Here is a 19,324-nt window from a genome sequence, read left to right as displayed (position 1 = left end):
ATACATAGGAAAATAGAGGAACCTTGAGGCATAATGTTAAATGAATCAGACACATACGCTTAAAGATCACATAGTTTGTCTTATATGAGAAACTCAAATTAGAAGTGAAGAGCAAAATGAAAGGTAGATAATAGTAAGAAGATAGCTCTTTCTCAAATGGAAAGGGGATCAAGAGATAGAGGGGGAGAAGAAAAATGTGAAAAAAGGAATTAAGATGTGTTACATACACATACCAACTCCACACAAGAAATATAAACATGTACTACAAATATGTACTAATTTAAAAAAAAACAAAAACGGTTAATTGCTAAATCTTTAGGTGATAAAATAAATTTCACAGAAGGAAGAAGTCACTGTATTAGTAATGAGAACACATTCAATGGGACTTCACTTGGGATTTGTAAGTTTTTATTTTTGATTATACCCCTTTTCTATAAAAGATTTGAGGTTCTTATAAAAAATACATGGCTTATAGAAATTATAAAGTACTTTTGAAGGAAGAGAAATTAAATAAGAGGATCACTGTGTTACACAGAAGTGTGTATCATACAGTCCTTTACTTACACTTGGGTAATAGATTTGGTTCTGAGCTTGATAGCAGAAGGGAGGTAGGAGAGCGAGCAAGCAGAAGGGTGACCAGTGCTTTGGGGGTATATGTTGGAAAGAAGAGGGAAATGAAGCAGTGGCAGAAAGTCAAATAGAATATCTTGGGAGGCAGGCACAGCTCAGACTGCAGGGTGCTGTTGGAAGCCCCCACACAAAGACTGTGATAAAAAGAAGTTTGGGACAAACAGTTATCTGAGGGCCTGGAGACTGAAGAAAGTGAAATCACCACCATCTGGGATAAGCCTGGAGAAGAAAGTGAGAGTCGTTTGAAATGAAGCATTTAGGTAGCTACATTTGCTGAAGTACATGTTGTGCTTCATGCCATGAGCTTTCTTAATTACACCAAAAGGATTTAAGATTCTCTTCTGCTTGTTCCTAGTAATAATGGACAATGGGAATGAGAGCCAAAGAGAAGTCTTGTTTGTAGTTACTGACTTCCTATTTGTAGTTTAGCATATGGGTGTGAGGGGCAGTCCTGTTCAGGATCTCTTCAATTCTAGGGATTGAAATGTGGTTTCATGGGGTTCCACAAAAGGCTCGGTCCCAGCTATACAGTGAAGTCTGTGTCCCAAAATGCAGGAAGTCTGTTCACTGGAATGTCTCTTGTTCTATTCCAGGCTTTGCTCCTTCCCTGAGTGTTGGGATAACCATATAGGAATGTTTATTGCTCTTTTCTGTTATTTTTCTTGGTTTCAGATATAAAGTGTGCAGTTCCTTATGTCCCGGGTAGCCATTCTTTATGGTGGTTTAAACTCACATTACTCATGCTTATGTTTAGTTTCAGCCCCTGTATTAAAGTTTAAATTGTAAGAAACACTCTAAGCATATGGTCTGGTGCCAGTTTTGATGGCTAGCATATGGTTCCACAAGTAGCAACTTGGTTGCTTTAAATTGCAGAATGTGAGCAGAGTATTGCCTCTTTAAGTGACACTCTTACCAAGTTTTAGAATACAGTTTCCAGTTATTTAAATATGGTCAGTGAAAATACTATGACTCTCCCTTTCTGGGACACATCTGTGTTTATAGGATCATTATCAAAGATATGCCTGTGAGGCCTTCTTGGAGGTGGAGATCTGGGCTTTCCTTTTTCTGTCTTTCTTGTCAGAATCTCAAAACCATTGAGCTGTTAGGATTTGATGAGCTCTTGCATGACAGGATGACTGACTTTGTGGATTGGGTGAGAGTTAAGGGTTAGGCCTTGTCCGAGAGTGGTTGCTCAGCATTGCATCTCTTGGTTCAGGAAGTGGAACAGTAGGCATATGTCCACACAAGGGGGTCTTGAAACAGTTTTTCAGCATTTATGAGCATGACTTTTACAGTACCTGAGGTAGCAGTAACTTTAAAACTTTGATATATGTTATTTTTTATTCCAGCAAGACAGTGACCTTCCAGAAGGAGCTACTGTCCCTGCATTGGGATTATCAAATAAAGCTGTCTTTCAGGGTAAGATTGTGTTCTGAAAAACTATTGAACCCATACTGGTATATAAAACCTAGTTATAGACTAATTTATAAGATATACCTAATGTTTGCTACTGAAGATTTTTTAAAGTAACAACACACACATCTTCTCTATCAAACATTTTGAGATAAGTATTCTGTTTACACATGTAGAGCATTAAAGTAGGTACAGTTTTTACCAAGTGTTTTACAGAACACTGCAACCACACATATGAATGTGGATACCCTTGACAATCTATCTGTTGTGTAGTCTAAAACTTTGAACTGTTAGGTCAAAGAAAATGGCAGGAATCCTTATGGAATTGGTTAATGGATCTAGGAGCTTGTTTGGAAAATACTGGAGCAGTAGAATAATTTTTGCTTTGGAACCATGTGGATAAAGCTTTGAAATATGTATGCCATTTTGAGATATCACTGCTTTCTAATGGGTGATGGCCTTAGTACTGGGATGGCATAAGTGACATAAAGATGGCCACTCCGATCATGATGGTGTGCTTCTTTCACTAGGAGATACAGCTTCTCAGCCTTCTGATGAGCAAGAGCTATTCACTAGTACTGGTTTTGAGTATCACCAGGTGGCCTTTCAGCCCTCCCTGCTTACTGGTAAGAAATGATAAAAACATGATTTAATGATCACTGAAGAGCCGGGGATTTAGCTCAGTGGTACTGTGCCTGCCTTGTAAGCACAAGGTCCTGAGTTCAATCCCCAGTACTGGGAAAAAGAAAAAGAAAATCACTGGTACACACAGTATGGTATATCACTGCTGACCTAAATAAGTGCTATAGAATTTCCTGGGTTTGGTCTAAAAAATTCATTGGAATACTGTACATTTATTATAGAACCTCCCACTGAGGATCATCTTCTGCAAAATACTTTGTGGCCTGAAGTTCAAAAACTGTAAGTTAAATTATGCTCTTTGGTCTGATTCTATTATAATATGTGCCTCCACAGCAACTTGATTTTTTTGTTCATTTGCTCGTTTTTCTTTTTTTTGAGACTCACTATGAAGTTCAGGCTGGCCTTGAACTCACCATGTAGCCCAGGCTGGCCTCAACCTTCCAATGATTTTCCTGCCTCAGCCTCCTGAGTGCTGGGATTATAGATGTACATCACCACATCCCGCTTCAATTTGATTTTGGTACTTTGCCTTCCTCTTGCCTACATTTGTTTCCTGCTTTATAGCTCTTTTTAGTGGCCCTTCAAAGGGATAAGAAACCTCACATTGATTTTTATATTCCTATTTATTAAGCATATTGGTCTTTTTTAAATAGAGTGGCATAACATATTTTTCCTTTTTAAAAAAAGACATAAGTTTTGTTATTCTAACTGCCTTTTTTTTTTTTTTTGTACCAGGGATCAGACTCAGGACCTTGTGCTTTCAAGGCAGTGGTAGAACCACTGAGCTAAATCCCTGGCTCTACCTGGTCTTTTTTGTCTTTGGTGGGTCCCTTCAAAATTTTTCCATGATGGTTAATTGTGCTGGCTGGATGGGAGTAGGAGGTAAAAACCTGTATGTCAATCTAATTGTGAATGAGCTGTATTACTTTTAGGAAACTGGCATTTTTCTCCAGTCTCCCCGTTTTTCCCCAAAATATTTGCCTGCACAAAAATGTAATCTTTAAAAGAAAAAGTGTTAGCTAGAGAGATTGATGTTAATCTTTTTACTTTCTAAATTTTTGAACTATGAGAATAGATATATTTACTAATACAGAGATCATGCATTTTTCTCTTTAAATTTTAGATATGGACATGGCTTTGAAATATTTTCTGTTACTTGTAACAATTCAAAGACTGTGCTTGCCTCAGCTTGCAAGGTAAGAAGTTTTACTTTTGATTCTACTTGATCATGGGTTACCTGGATCATCAGGCTCCTTTAAGTTTGGTTAAGATTGAAGCAGAACTTTAGAGTGAGAGAGCACCATGTCTGCTTTTCCTTAATCATACTTTTTCAAACTCTTTTCCTTTTGTTCTTTCAGAGGGTTATACTTGCATTTTACATCCATTTTAGCTGTACATTTTTGTTTTTAGATACTGTACAGTTGACCCTTGAACAGTTCAGGTGTGGGGTGCCAGCCCCTGTGCACGGTTGAAAAATCTGCATACCGCTTTCTGTGTATGTGGCTGGGATTGAACCCAGGGCCTTGTGGATGGTAGGCAGGTGGCCTACTACTGAGCTACATCCCATCCCAGCCCACAGATACAGTTGTATTTGTCTTTCCTGTCACTAGGACAAAACACCCAACATCTGCAACTTCAGCGTGGAGCAGTTTATTTTGGTTCACTTTCAGTGGGTTCAGTCCATGTTCAGCTGGCTTTAATGCAGAAACAGCTTGGTAAAAGTGCATGGCAGAGGAAGACAGCTTGTGTCGTGGCAGCCAAGAAGCAGAGAGAGAGAGGAGAAGCCAGGGACAATAATACACCCTTTTAAGTCATGACCCGCCCCCCCATGACCCGCCCCTTCTGACCAGGTTCCCCCTCCAAATGTGGGACATTTTATTTTTTATTTATTTATTTGGGGTGGTGTTGAGACAGTGTCTCACTTTGTAGTTCAGGCTGGCCCTGAACTCACTATGTAGCCCACAGGAGCCTCAAATTCACAGCAATCCTCCCTCCTCTGCCTCCCAAGTGCTGGGATTACAGGCATGCACCACCATGCCTGGCCCTTTGGGATCTAGGCCATAAATCTATGGCCTTTAGATCTAGGTCATAACAATAACTTTTGACTCCTTACAGTGGCAACAGAAAGTGTCTATAAAGTTATTACTTTAGGGTTTTTTTTTTTGCCAGTAGCGCCATTACTCTTTATGCTTTTATTTTGCATTTGTGTAAAAAAAAAAAACTTTTGCAAGAAAAATCAACAGGTACAAAGTAGTATCCAGTCCCATTCCAAGTAATATGTATGCATATGTATTTTTTATTTATCACTTGGAAATAAAATTAGAGGGAAGTATCTCTAGACTCTTGGATTTAGCTTCCTTGGACCAGAATCAAGAAGATGCAGGGCCCCAAACCTAGAACAGTCATCATGTAACAGATTTGTGTTTATTTTCTATGGTAACATATGAGAGTCTATTGTCCTCAAATATGTTATGCAAATATGACATCACTTTTTCTTATTTTTTCATTATTTCTTGGCTATGTAGTTTGTCTTCAATTTTTTTTCAAATTGTTGCAAGTCTCCAAAAGAAATCTGTGTGTAAGGGGAGCCGTGCAGTTCAGAGCTGTGTTGTTAAGGGTCAACTGTACTTTTTTGTTTGTTTTTCCATTAAGTTTATTGGTACATTTTAGGTATAAAATACAGTTACATTCATCATTGGGTTCTTGTACCTTTACATGAGTATCTTGGTTCTTATTTTTTTTCCCCTTCCCTTGCCCTCCCATCACCCCCTCCACCCTTCCCTATTTGCAAAGACTTTGTTTCCTTTTCTCATATTTTTTCTTTTCCCTTCTTTCCTTTCCCCTACCCCTCCTGCTTCCCCTACACCTTTAGACCTTTTCTTCCTATTACACAATATCAATTATACATTTTTAAAATTACAATATCAAAATTTAGAGGACATTAGTACAGATTTTACAGAATTTAAAAAGTTATAGAAAGCATATTACAAAAATCCTTTTTGAAATAAATTTGACAACTTCTAAGAAGTACCTTGGAAGACAAATTAATGAAACTAACTGGAGGAAATATAAAATTTGAATAGCACCTATTGAAGAAAGTATATTCCTAGCTTGAAAACCTACCTATATGACAACAACAGGCTCATATACATTTTAACTGATGAATTATGTCAAACATTTAAAGCAGAAGAAAGAAGGAATACTTCTCCCCTCATTTTAGGAAATCAACATTCTGCTAATCCTAAAACTGGATAAAGATAATAGAAGAAAAAAGTATGAACATAGATAAAAATTGGTTTAAGAAAACAAACTCTTAGAAGTCATATCTGGCAGTGTGTAGAAAGTGGTTTTGTTATAGGGATGGCAGTGTTGGTTCAGCATTGGAAGATCCAGCCCCATAAGTTACCGTTTTAACAGAGGAAAGGAAAAAAGCCATATGATCCTGTCAGTAGTTGCAGAAAAAGTATTGGACTAAATTCTACAGCTGTTCATGGTAAAAGCTATCAGGAGACTAGAAGTAGAACAGAACCTTCTCAACAGATAAGCCATGTAGTCCATACTTCCAGCAAAAATGCCTTATATGAATGGAAAAGATACAATGTTTTCTCTCTAAGGTGGGGAACAAGGGCAGATATGCCTACTCTTCATCTGTCCATTAAACTTTGAAAATAGGCCCAAACCAAAATAGTCTGGCAATAAAAAGACACAATTAGCATACGATTGGCAAAGTAGAAGTAAAATCATTATATGTAGATGAAATGATCATCTATAGAGAAAATACTAAGAAATGTCTAGGAGCCCCTAGAACTTGTATTTGAATTTAGCAGGATTAGAAAACACAAGGTATATATAAAAATTCAGATCTATGTATACTTGCTATAAATGAAGAATTGGATATGGAAATTGAAAAGTTATGTAGGAGTACAAAGAGCCTAGAAAAGTAAAAAAAAAAAAAGCAGTGTTGGAAGATATTTATTACCTAATTTTAAGACTTCCTCTAAAGCTACAGAAATCAAGGCAGTGTTGGTGTAAGGAAAGACATAGATCAATGGAATAAAACAGAATCTAGAAATAGAACCACATATATATGGTCCACTGAGTTTGGAAAGATTATTTAACATTAACATTTTATAGAACATAAACTCAATTCAAGAGCAGAGGAAAAGATAGTGTTTTCAGCAAATGGTACTAGAACACCTGGTATCCATATGTAAAAAATTAACCTCACCCCTTTATTTCCATACATAAAAATAAGTTGAAAAGATCTATGAACCTAAATATGAGAGACTAAAACTATAAAACTCTAAGAAGAAAATATAAGGGAAAATGTTCATGAATTTAGGGTAGGAAAGAATTACCTAGGATATAAAAAACATGATGTGTAAAAGAAAGAAATTGATAAAAAAGATTCCATCAAAATTTAGAACGTTAAATGACATCATTAAGAAAATGAAAAGTAGTCCTTAAACAGACCATATTTATAATACATATAACCTAAGACCAGAATATATATAGAACTCTTACAGCTCATTAATAGACAACCCAATTAAAAAGTAGACACAAGAAGATGATAAATAGCCAGTATAGCACAAGGAAAGGAATGCAACACTAGAATCAGAAAAATACTATATCAGTACAATAACAAGATTGTAGGGGCCGGGGATTTAGCTCAGTGGTTTCCCCGCCTGCTGCTCAAGCGCAAGGACCTGAGTTCAGTCCCTGGTACCAAAAAAATAATAATAACAAGATTGTATTATACACTCATTAGGGAGATGAATTTAAAAGTTTTACAAGAACAAATGTCAGCTTAGGTGTGAACCAGTTGGAACTGTCTAATACTGCTAATGTGAGTGTAAAATGACAAAACCATTTTGGAAAACAATATAGAAATTTCTCGTATTGTTAAGAACCAACAGTTCTGTTCTTAAGTTTTTACTTGAGAGGAATGAAAACACATGTTCACAATAGATTTGTACATACAAGTTGAGTATTGCTTATCTGAAATTCTTGGGACCAGAAGTGTTTCAGATTTTGGTTTGAAGTCCACTTGAGCTGCAAAGAGGATAGCTACTCCTGCTTTTTTTGGGGATCCTATCACATGGAGTATTTTTTCCACCCTTTAACTTTCAGTCTGAGTTTCTTTTTGAATTAAATGTTCAGCTGTACTTAGTTATAGGGACTGTTGGGAAGAATGGGTCTCAGTAGCTCAAATGGCTGTGCTGCTAATTTTTAGTTTAGGGTACTGTCAGTTATGGAACTTGTGATCCCTTTTCAGATTGGCTTATTGCGAGTATGGGCATCTTTCTTCTAAATTAACATTTATTAAAACATTTATTGAGGTGCTAGTAACATATTTTAAATTGCATATTTAATATGCAAGACAATTTGATAAATTTTGACATGTATTTATACCTGCAAAATAACCACCATACTTAAGATAAAGAAAATATCTGTCAATACCCAGTTTTATATGCCTCTTGGTTATTCCTTTTCCCTGTGTGTGTCATCTCCACGGTGTCTCACACCCTACCCTCTATCCCTAGAAACCTCGACTCTGCTTTGTGTTGTGATGGAGTAGATTCCATTTTCTAACATATGAATCTATGTAATGTGCATTCTTTTGAAAGGGGAGGGGTCTGGCTTCTTTTATTATAGTTATTTGAGATTCATGCACGTTGTTGTATATATCAGTAATCCATTTCTTCTTATTGTGGAGTAGTTTTCTCTTGTGTAGATATGCCACAGTTTATTGATCTGTTCACTTATTAATGGAAATTTGGATTATTTTCTAGATCTTGACTTTTACCAAGAGACTAGTTAGAAATGTGTGTACAAGTCTTTGCACAAGTATGGGTACATGCTCTTATTTTTTTGTTTTTGAAACAGGGTCTCACTGTGTAGTTCAAGCTGGACTTGAACTTACTGTGTAGCCCAGGCTGGCTTCAAACTTACAGCAGTCTTTCTGTCTCAGCCTCCTGAGTGCTGGCATTGCAGGCATGAAACATCATGCCTGGCTGTTTCATTTTTCTTCAGCACATGCCTGTAAGTGGACTTTTTGGATGATAAGGTAGATGTACTTTAAAATTTTTTAAATTTTCTCAGACTACTTTCCAAAGTAGTTATATACATTTTACAGTCTCACCAGCAGTATATTAGTTCCCAGTTGCCCTGCACCCACCCACACTTGGTATGGTCAGTCTTTTTAATTTAAACCATTCTAGTAGATGTATAATAGCTTATTATAGCTATCAGTTACATTTTTCTAATGATTAATTACATTGATCATTTTTTCCATGTGCTAATAGTCCATCCATCCATATATCTTCTTTGCTGAAATATGTGTTCTCCATTTCTTTATTGGTTTTTCCTATTACTGAGTTACAAAAAGTCCTTTATATACCCTGGATACAACTTCATCAGATATGTGCTATATTGATGTTTTCCCAGTGGCTTCTCTTTTCATTTCTAATAACATTTAAGAGCAGAAGCCTTGTGTTTTGGTGAAACCCAGCTTATCATTTTTTTCTGTATTGGGTTGTACCTTTCATGTTGTATCTCAGGAATCTTTACCTAAATTAAGGTCACAAAGATTTTCTGCTACATTTTGTTCTAGGAGTTTTATAGTTTGTAAGTTTTACATTTAAACTTAGGAAACATTTTAATTTAATTCTTACATTTTGGTGTGGAGTACAGATTCATGTTGATTTTCTTTTGTGTGGGTATCTAGTGGTTCCAACATCACTGATTGAAGAGTCTGTTCCTTTGCCACTGTACTGGCTTTTTCAACCCTCTGTTGAAAGTCCACTGTCTATATAGTTATGGGTCCATTTTTAGGCTTTATTCCGTTTCACTGATGTTTTGGGATCATGCCATACTGTAATTTATCAATAATTACAGTTTTATAACACATCTTGAAGCTCAGTATTGTCTTCCAACTCAATTCTCACTTTTAAAAATTATTTTTGGCTATTCTAGCCCTTTTACTTTTCATTTTATAATCAGCTTGACAGTTTCTACAGAAAAAAACAACTGCAGGAATTTTATGGATATTACATTGAATCTGTAGATCTGTTTGGAGAAAATTTTAACAGTATTCATATTTTGACATGTGAATGAAATATGCCTATTTATTAGGTCTTTAATTTCTCTCAGAAATTATCTTTTTTAAAACAAATCTTTTATTTTAGATTTATTTTATTTATTATTTGGAGATAGGTTGTTGCTGTATGGTTCAGGCTGGCCTCAAACTCTGTGATCCTCCTACCTCAGCCTTCCTAGTGCTGGGATTATAGGTATGCACCACCACACCTGGCTTTAGAATAATTTTAGAATTAAAGAAAAAATTTTCAGAGATTACAACCTAAAATGTTCATATTCCTCTTAGTTTTTTCCAGTGTTAACATCTTAGCATTACCGGGAGTATTTACAGTTTTCAGGGTTAGGTCTTAGACACATTTTTTTGTCAGATTTATCTTTTCTTGTGTGTTTTATATCTTATTGCTCAGTGCTTACATACGGAAATACAGTTGCTTTTTGCATACTGATCTTCTATCCTACAGCCTTGGTGGATTTATTAGTCCTAGTAGCTTTATTGTAGATACCATAGGATTTTCCACATAGATGCTTATGTTGCCTATGAATGAAAAAACTTTTATTCCTTTTCCATGTGAATGTCTTAATACTTAGATGAAGTGGTGACAGCAGAAATCTGCATTGATCTTCATATCAGGAGCAAAACATTTAGTCTTTGTCCATTAAGAATAATGTTTGTGGGCGGGGATTTAGCTTAGTGGTTCCGCCACCTGCCTTGCAAGCAGAAGGTCCCGAGTTTGATCCCCGGTGCCAAAAAAAAGAATGACATTTACCTGGGAATAGTGGCACACACCTGTATTCTCAGCACTTGGGAGGCTGAGGCATGTGGGTTGCTGCTAGTTTGAGTCCAGCCTGGTCTGCATACCAAGACCCTGTCTCAAACATACAAAGCAAAACAACAAAAAATGAATGATGTTTATATAACTTTTTCATGACTTCTTTATCTGGTTGCAGAAATGCCCTACAGCTTCTGTTTTTCTCAAGAGTTTTTATCAGGAACAGATGCTAGATTTTTGTCACTTCTTCCTTTCATTTGTCTCCTGTTTTTGTTTATAATTTAATTTGAATGATTTTTAATTTATTTATTATCATTAATGTGTGTGTATGTGTGTGTGGGGATTGTTACTGGGGATTGAACTGAGGACCTTCACACTGAGCCAAATCTCCATCCCTTTTTAAATTTTGAGATAGACTCTCCTTAAGTCACTAAATTGCCCAGGCAGGAGTTTAAAATTATGATTCTCCTGCCTCAGTACTCCCAGAGTACTGGTATTACAGGTGTGCACCACCACAGCTGAATGAGTCATTTAGAAAAAAAAAAAGATAAACCAACTCTGCATGTTTTACAACTGAACAATATTTCATTTTATTTTATTTTTGGTACCAGGAATTGAACTCAGGACCTTGTGCTTGCCAGGCAGGTGTGGTACTGCTGATCTATATTCCCAGCTCTATTATTTAAAAAAATACGTCCTTTTTGGTTTATTTCTGTTTAAATAGCTTCATTGTTTCATCTCTGTCCTACAGGCAGCTAAGAAAGAGCATGCAGCTATCATTCTTTGGAACACTACATCTTGGAAACAGGTGCAGAATTTAGTTTTCCACAGTTTGACTGTCACGCAGATGGCCTTCTCACCTAATGACAAGTTCTTACTAGCTGTTTCCAGAGATCGAACCTGGTCATTGTGGAAAAGGCAGGATGTAATCTCACCTGAGTTCGGTAAAGCAATTTTTTTTTTTGTGACAGGTTCTTGCTTTGTAGTACAGAATGGCCTTGGACTTGCAGGGATCCTCCTTGCTCAGCCTCCCAAGTGCTGGGATTACAGGCCTATGACACCACACACAGTCCAGTAAAGCAACTTCTGATTGGGAAGGTTATCAGTGGAACGGTTTTGTCCATTGTATCCATATTAATCAGTTGTTGGGATAAGGGAAATAGGATGAAGACAAAGGCTTCCATTCATATGACTTCCATACATTGTGATCTTGTGATATTTCGAGTCCCTTATATTTCAGAGAATAGGAAATATAAAACTTGCACTGTAGTGTGTGTTAGCATAGATTACAGATAGAACCTGACTTGTGATGGTTTGACTTAGGGTTTTTTGACTTTATGATGGTACAAAAGTCATATGCATTTGGTAGGAATCGTACTTCAGATTTTGAATTTTGATCATTTCCTGTGCTAGCCATAGATGGGATATGATGCTGTGGTAGCAAGTTGCAGCTTGCAGCTAGCTGCACGTTAAACAAGCAGTATTTTACAGCATAGTGTTGCTAAGCTATGGTGTTTGGTAGGTTGGGTGTATTAAAGGAATTTTTTACTTAATATTTTCAAGTTACTATGGATTTATCAAGAATACTTCTGTAAGTTGAAGAATATTTGTGTTTTCTTCTGAATCACTAATGGTTTCCTAACATGTAACATGTATTTTTTAGAAGTTAAAGTGCTATTAAAGCAGTTATGTGTTTTAGGTTTAGTCCACATAAGGCTTAGAAGTTACTTTATATTTAACTCCTGTGAGAAAAATATTTCTTTTAAAATGTTTTTCTCTCTTTTTTTGGCGGGGGGGGGTTACCAGAAATTGAACTCAGGACCTTGCACTTGCCCGGCAGGCATGGCGCCACTGAGCTAGATCCCCAGCCCATAAAAAAGTTTTTCCAACATTTAAGCAGCCCATTAATCTTTTTTGCATAGCCTAATATGCAAATCTGGCTACTTCCAGAGTAAGGTTAAATTGCTTCAAGCTTCTTCCATAAGCGTGAATTGAACCTTTAGTTTACTGGGAGATGTTTGTCATCAGCCACTAGAGAGTAACCAATAAATATAAAAATAACCCCCAAATAACTACATACCCACAACCTTCCAGTGAGGGATCAAGTGCCTGGCCTCAGTCTGTTGCCAAAAGTGAGCATATATAAATTGATTACTGAGTCTCAGGAGGTCTTTGTCACTTAAACAGAGCTTTCTCACTGGTGAAAAAAACCACTTTCTCTGCTTTGTGAGTGGTGTGTACATATTTTTTTTTCAGATCCAATTTTCAGTCTCTTTGCCTTCACCAACAAAATCACTTCTGTGCATAGTAGAATTATTTGGTCTTGTGATTGGAGTCCTGACAGCAGGTATTTCTTCACTGGGAGTCGAGACAAAAAGGTAATTTTCTTTGAACTAAATATTTATTCATATATAAAATAACATTTCTATAGGTGTGTTTGAATTTTAAAAATCACATAATTCTGCTTTACACAACCTTTAAAAATCAGTTCATGAAATCCCTTCTGTGTTTTTCATATATATACATAAAAAGGCTTTTTATTCAGTGGTAGAATAGAGGCAGAGAGTGTGACCTAAGCTTGAAGAAAAGAAAAACAAGTTAGCTATATGTTCTTGAATATGATCTTCACCCTAATTCCCTGGGAAATATCTGCCTGGCCTGTTCTTTCCTCTGTTTCCTCTGTTTCTATACTCTTGAAACATACTGTTTTCGTCTTCTTTTTCTGCAGTTTGTACAGACCAATAGGGCATGAGACTAAGGAAGCCCTTGAGGCAATTTAGCTTTTCTTTTCCTCTGTCCAGTCATAAACATGATACAAATTACTGAAGTGGAGAGTGGTATAGGCATGGTGCCACTCAGGTTAAACACTTCAGTGCCAGCCTCTCAACATCTTTCTTCCTAACACTTCTGCTCATTTGCCCGTTTATTTCTTTCCTCTTGTTTATTTGCCTGTGCTGACCTGAGGAAGTAGGACTGTTTCTGCCCTCCACAGCCACACCCAGTAGAAGGTGGCTCAGCCACAGCTCTCAGGGATATATCAGGGCTGAAGCAGAACGGACACCTTTCAGTGAATATTGTCAGAAATTTATTTGTGCTTGATTGGTGAGAGCTTTCTGGTAAGAACCTTGCAGCCGGTTCCTGTTGTACTTCTCTCTTTTTCTGTCTGACCAGTTACACACCCTTGAAGTATGAGCTTCCAGGGAAACCTCATTTCTTTTTCTTTCTTTTTTTATTGTTACCTGGATCGAACTCAGGTCCTTGAGCTTGCGCAGCAGGCGGCAAAACCATTGAGTTAAATCCCCAGCCCCGAAACCTCATTTCTTAAGAGGGCTATCATCAAGGTTAGGTCTTCTTGATAGCTGAGTTCCCTGAACAGTGGGCAAGGTAGAAGAAAAGCTAGAGTCTTGATTTGTCTCTAGCTTTATTGGTCTCCTTCCATAATTTTGTGATTATTTTTAGTAAGAATGTGATTGATGGAATTTCTGTGAATCAGAACTGAATCTGTGAATCAGTGCATATTAGATATGCTCATGGTCTCTGAGTGGAGGCAGTCCATCTTAGACCACTATATGTTGGTAGTTTTCTCAAGAGACTGGTGTCAGCCACACTTTGGCTTCTCTGTGTTGCTTGAAATGCTCTGAAGTTCAGGATGTCATACACAAATGTAAATGGAGTTTTTTGTATGTCAGAGTAGCCATTGGGACTCTCTTAATACATTGCCTAAAAACCTTGCAAAAAGAAAGTTTTACAAGTGTGATCTCTTTGTTAGGTGGTGGTGTGGGGTGAGTGTGACCCCAGCGAAGACTCCATTGAGCATAGCATCGGGCCCTGCTCCTCAGTCCTGGATGTGGGCGGGCCTGTGACAGCTGTCAGTGTCTGCCGGATGCTTAACCCTTCCCAACGGTCAGTTTCTGCGTGGGGCTTGGTTTTATGTTTCACTTAAGATGACCACTTGCTCCCTCAGTTATTTTAATTCATGTGTTCTCTTTGTTTCTGAGTTGCTGTTATTTTCAAAATGCTTAATGTTTCGCATAAGAATTTTTACCTTGATAGAACTCAGTACTTCAGACTAGTGAATTACATATTAGGGTGTGTCTGGGAATGTTGTTTAATTTCACCACCTGCAGGACTATAGTACATTTTTGTAACAGCCATCTTTAGTAGAATAGGGATTCCTGAAGCCAGCTGGGAAAATACTGGCTTCTGGCTGCAGCCTCTGTAGAGATAAGCCTCCCTGGGGACACAGTAAAGCAACACAACATAATCAGGCTGTACCTTTAAACATAGTCCTCTGTAACCTGGGGAGGGTTGGAACACTGTAAAGAACTACCTTTGAGTAATGATGGAGATAACAGAAATCCATACTAAATTAATCGCTGTCACCCTCCTTCCTTAAAAACAGATATGTGGTGGCAGTTGGATTAGAATGTGGAAAAATTTGCATATATACCTGGAAAAAGACTGATCAAGTTCCAGAAATAAATGACTGGGTCCATTGTATGGAAACAAACCAAAGGTATTTCCTTCTTATTTTTGCTTCCACCAGAGTAAGTATAAATTGTAGGTTCTTTAGTGGCAATCACATTTTCACAGAGAGCACAGAAATCTCTGTCTGTGATACTTGCTACTAAGGGGTACTCTTGGAATTCATGATATTGGATCCTCTAATGGAGCAAACTATCAGATGTCCCTCAAAGCCCCCTGACTAGCTTTCAGCCACACTGGGGCTTCCTGAGCATCATGTCCTGGCCATGGTCTTTGCCCCCTGAGCTTGCATGGAGTACAGTACCTGTGTTTATAGCCTCCTCCACTTGCCCAGTCACCTGGGCTGGAAAGGTCATTTTAAGTTTTACTCTTTTACTCATTTTAAGTTTTATTCTCTAAAATGTCTAAATTTTCAATACATTACTGTTATCATTCTGCATCACATTTTCTTAGGCTTCAGCCTTCATATATCTGTACTGTTCCAAATACAATTTCAGATACAACTGTAAATGATAGCATCTTGATGAAAGTAAATGGCTTAATGGAGAGATTTGTGAGCATTTGTCATTTACAAGCTGTTTCATCCAGGGTGTTTATCTCCATATTGGCCAAGCATTTTAGTGCATCTTATATTTATTAAAGTGAGATTCTGCCTTTATCACTGCAGCTGTTATGGCTTCTTTCCCATCATTGATGCTGGGTTAAGCAGTTGAAATTACTTATGCTATTGGTTTGCCAAAGCAGAAAGAAACTCACTGAAATTCTGTATTCAAAGCATTTGACACTTTGTCTCTTCCTGGGCTTCCCTCCCTTCTCTTTTTCTTTTCCTCTCCTGTTCACAGTGCTTGCTGTGCCTCTGACCTGTACCCAGAGCACTTCTATGGCCCCTGTGTAGGACACTGGCAGGAAGTCCATTAGAAAGTGTAAGAAAGAACATACAAGAATTTGGATTTTTAATTTTAAGATTTTTTTTCTGTATTAGAGTGACTTAGGACTTGCAAGATGCAACTAATTCCTGACTTAATACAATATATTATTTATATTGCTGATATTCCAATTACCAAATTTCTAGTTTTGCTACAGTGAAATTCAAAGGTAAAATAACCAATCACTGTCTTTTATATTGGCTTCTCAAAGTCTGTTTACAATTTTACTTTACTTCTTTTTGTGGCACTAAAGCTGAAACTCAGGGAACTCTGCCACTGACCTACATCCCCAACCCTCTGTATCTTTTAAATGGGATGTGTTAGCATTGTAAATTTAAAGAAAAATACCAAAACCAAAAAAAAAAGCCCTTTATATAGCCAAAGACATACTGGTCCTCAAAATAACTCCCTTGGGAAGAAATATGTTTGTTTCAAGGATGTCATTACTTACGAACTTTTTTTTTTTTTGGTGCTAGGCAGGAATGGAGCCACTGAGCTAAATCCCCGACCCTCAATCATTCTTTTAATGAAATGAATGAGCTTTAATATTTTCACTATTTGCCTTTGTAAAAAAGCTTACCATTTGTGTTTAAGCCTGGCATTTATATTTATTTCTAAAGCTCACCTCTAAATAACTCTGGGCTGCTTTCCTTCTATATCACATCATCCTCAAAGATGGCTCTCATTGAGAGGACTGAAGCCACAGTGCATCACAAGGAAGTATTTCCTTTAGCAGAATTTCAGAAAAACTGTGGCGTAGCATTACTGATGGACTGACCACTTGCATGGGCTCACAGGCATGTGGTTGCGTAGAGCCTGGTGGGCTGATTTTAAAATGTCTTTCAGGGCAAGGATTTAGCTCAGTGATTCTGCCGCCTGCCTCGCAAGTGCAAGGTCCTGAGTTTAATCCCTCGTACCAAAAACAACAAAAAAAAATGTCTTTCATTACTTCAGATTTATACTTCATTCTTACCTTTTTATCCTGAGAGTGCATCTGGTGACAGGAACTCTCAGCATCTGACATAATTTATGTGTGCCAGTATTGTTTTCAGGGTTTACTGTTCTAAAACCTACTTAGATGTCTCACTTTATTCTTTTTTGGTTTGAGGATCTACTTTGCAGGTTAAATATATAGAGGATGTTCTCTTTTCATAGACATGTAGTGGTCACCTGTGTTTGGTAGTTTTCTAGGTCTGCCTCTTGTGGGGACTCTCAGGGAAATAGGCAGCATTAATAATGTTGTCTTGCCCAGTGCAGGTCCACTAAAGACCAAGACTTTTCTTTACACAGCAATAAAAATTTGAGTAAAAGTCCATGCATCGCACAGGGATGTAAAAAAATAAATAAATAACAGTAATCTAGAGTATAATGCAAAGTTGAAATTCTTAGAAAAATTCTTTAACACTGTTATCTGAAAGACTTACTTTAATAGTCATTTTATGAATTCTAATGATCACTAAGACATTTGACTTTTTTTTTTTCCCAGTAGTGGGGATTGAACCCAGGGCCTTGCATGTGCTAGGCAAATGCTCTACTGTTGAGCTACAGTCCCAAACCTAGGGAGGCCATTTTAAAAGTAAATACAGTAAAATATTTTTCAAGTTAAAATAAAATTGCCAAGGTATTAGTGGTAGTATTAAAAACCTATACATTTTAATTTTCAGGTTTTTACTTCTATTCATGTTTATAACTATTTGTTTTTGTACTGGGGATCGAACTCAGGACCTTGTGCTTGCGAGACAGATGCCAGAACCACTGAGCTAAATCCCTGGCTCATGTTTATAATATTAATAGTAGAACATACATAAATTAATACATAGGTGAGCAGCTAGTAAAAAATTTTGTAATCATGACATACATTAATTTTATGATTCTTCTATCTTGGTTTTAGCCAAAGTCATACACTTGCTATCAGAAAATTATGCTGGAAGAATTGCAGTGGAAAAGCTGAACAGAGTGAAGGAGAAGGTGCTGAGTGGTTACATTTTGCAAGCTGTGGTGAAGATCACACTGTGAAGATATATAGAGTTAACAGATGTGCACTGTAATGGATTTAATAACCACATGCTCACAATCATTGGTTCTTTTTTTTTGGGTACCGCCAATTGAACTCAGGTCCTTGGGCTTATGGGATAGGCTACAGAACCACTGAGCTAAATCCCAGTCCTCACAACCATCAGTTCTTAAAGTGTTTGGCATGTAAATAATCTTTCTTTACCTTCACAGTTGAATCAAGTTTCACTTTTTAAGTCAGGTAGCAGTAATCTTTATTTGGTTTCTGGACCCTTGATACCTGATGAGAGCTCTTGACCCTTATATTTATTAAATAACATATACACACATACCCAGAACTTCACTCATAGTTTCAGAGATTCTTGGACCTCCCTCCATGTGTCCCAGATGAAGAACATCTATTCTCCATGACCAAATTTATCTTATTTTGTGTTATTTTGGAACTTTTCACTTCCCTCTTGGTCTATTTTGTGTTGCTATAACAAATGTCTGGCTGATTCATTTCTGAAGAAAAGAGCATTGTTTAACTCAGCGTCCTGGGTGTCCAAGAGCATGGCCCAGTATCTGCTTGGCTCTGGTGAGGACCTCATGGTGGGTGGAATCATGATAAGACCATTTGGGGAAGGAAGGAGGTCTAATGTTGAGACAGGAATCAAAGAGATTCAAGAGAGTTGTTGGACTTGCTTGTGACAATTCACTTTTATGAGAATGCCCTGAAACAAGAATGTACTTGTGTTGTAAAAGCATTATTCCCTTTTAAAGACTTAATTGCCTCTCACTAGGTCCTGCCTCTTAAAGGTTCTTCCACCTCTCATCATCACTAATGCTGGGGACTAAGCTACCAGCACATGAACTTTTGGGGAACACATTCATACCTTGTCTAAAATATAGCATCCCTTTGGGATACTTCATTTAATACCTTCTTCAGAGGTTGGACACAGAAAATAGGAAGCCTAGATCTTTTTTTTTTTTTTTTTTTTTGGTACCAGAGATCGAACTCGGGACCTTGCGCTTGTGATTAACATTCTTTATAAATAAACATACTGAACACACATTGTGCTCTGACTTGACCCCTTCCTTATTATGCCACTTATTCTAGGAATTTTGCAGGTGTTACAGGTTTGAACTATAGCACCTAATTTTTTTTTTTTTTAAGATGGAGAGGTTTATTTTGGCTCACACGGAAGTTTGTCCTTGCACGGTTGGTCATCTCCCAGGCAGAGAGGTATGGTAGAGGATAGCTGCTCATAGCATGGCATTCATTGGTAGCTAGTTGTGGGCAGCTAGCCATTGGTAACTAGTTGGTAGCTGTTGGTAACTAGTCCTTAGCAACTGGTAATTGGCAAT

The 19,324-nt window shown here is 37.3% G+C and overlaps 1 protein-coding gene across 1 annotated transcript in view; it reads left to right on the top strand.

Annotated features, from left to right (window-relative positions):
- Elp2 (elongator acetyltransferase complex subunit 2) overlaps nucleotides 1-19,029 on the top strand; it is a 44,166-nt gene extending 25,137 nt beyond the window's left edge. The window contains exons 14-22 of the mRNA XM_004855227.4: nucleotides 1,980-2,049; nucleotides 2,574-2,669; nucleotides 2,907-2,964; nucleotides 3,809-3,881; nucleotides 11,305-11,497; nucleotides 12,810-12,931; nucleotides 14,323-14,456; nucleotides 14,956-15,069; nucleotides 17,856-19,029. Of these exons, the coding sequence (XP_004855284.1) occupies nucleotides 1,980-2,049; nucleotides 2,574-2,669; nucleotides 2,907-2,964; nucleotides 3,809-3,881; nucleotides 11,305-11,497; nucleotides 12,810-12,931; nucleotides 14,323-14,456; nucleotides 14,956-15,069; nucleotides 17,856-18,012 (1,017 nt within the window). The 3' untranslated portion in view covers nucleotides 18,013-19,029. The remainder of the gene's footprint in view (nucleotides 1-1,979; nucleotides 2,050-2,573; nucleotides 2,670-2,906; nucleotides 2,965-3,808; nucleotides 3,882-11,304; nucleotides 11,498-12,809; nucleotides 12,932-14,322; nucleotides 14,457-14,955; nucleotides 15,070-17,855) is intronic.
- Nucleotides 19,030-19,324: the final 295 nt, after the last annotated feature.

This window comes from Heterocephalus glaber, unplaced genomic scaffold, assembly GCF_053883595.1.
Source record: "Heterocephalus glaber isolate CG9 unplaced genomic scaffold, H.glaber_assembly_v1.0 deba00000331, whole genome shotgun sequence".
NCBI classification, from domain to species: Eukaryota; Metazoa; Chordata; class Mammalia; order Rodentia; family Bathyergidae; genus Heterocephalus; species Heterocephalus glaber.
This window is presented reverse-complemented; position numbering and strand designations above follow the sequence as displayed.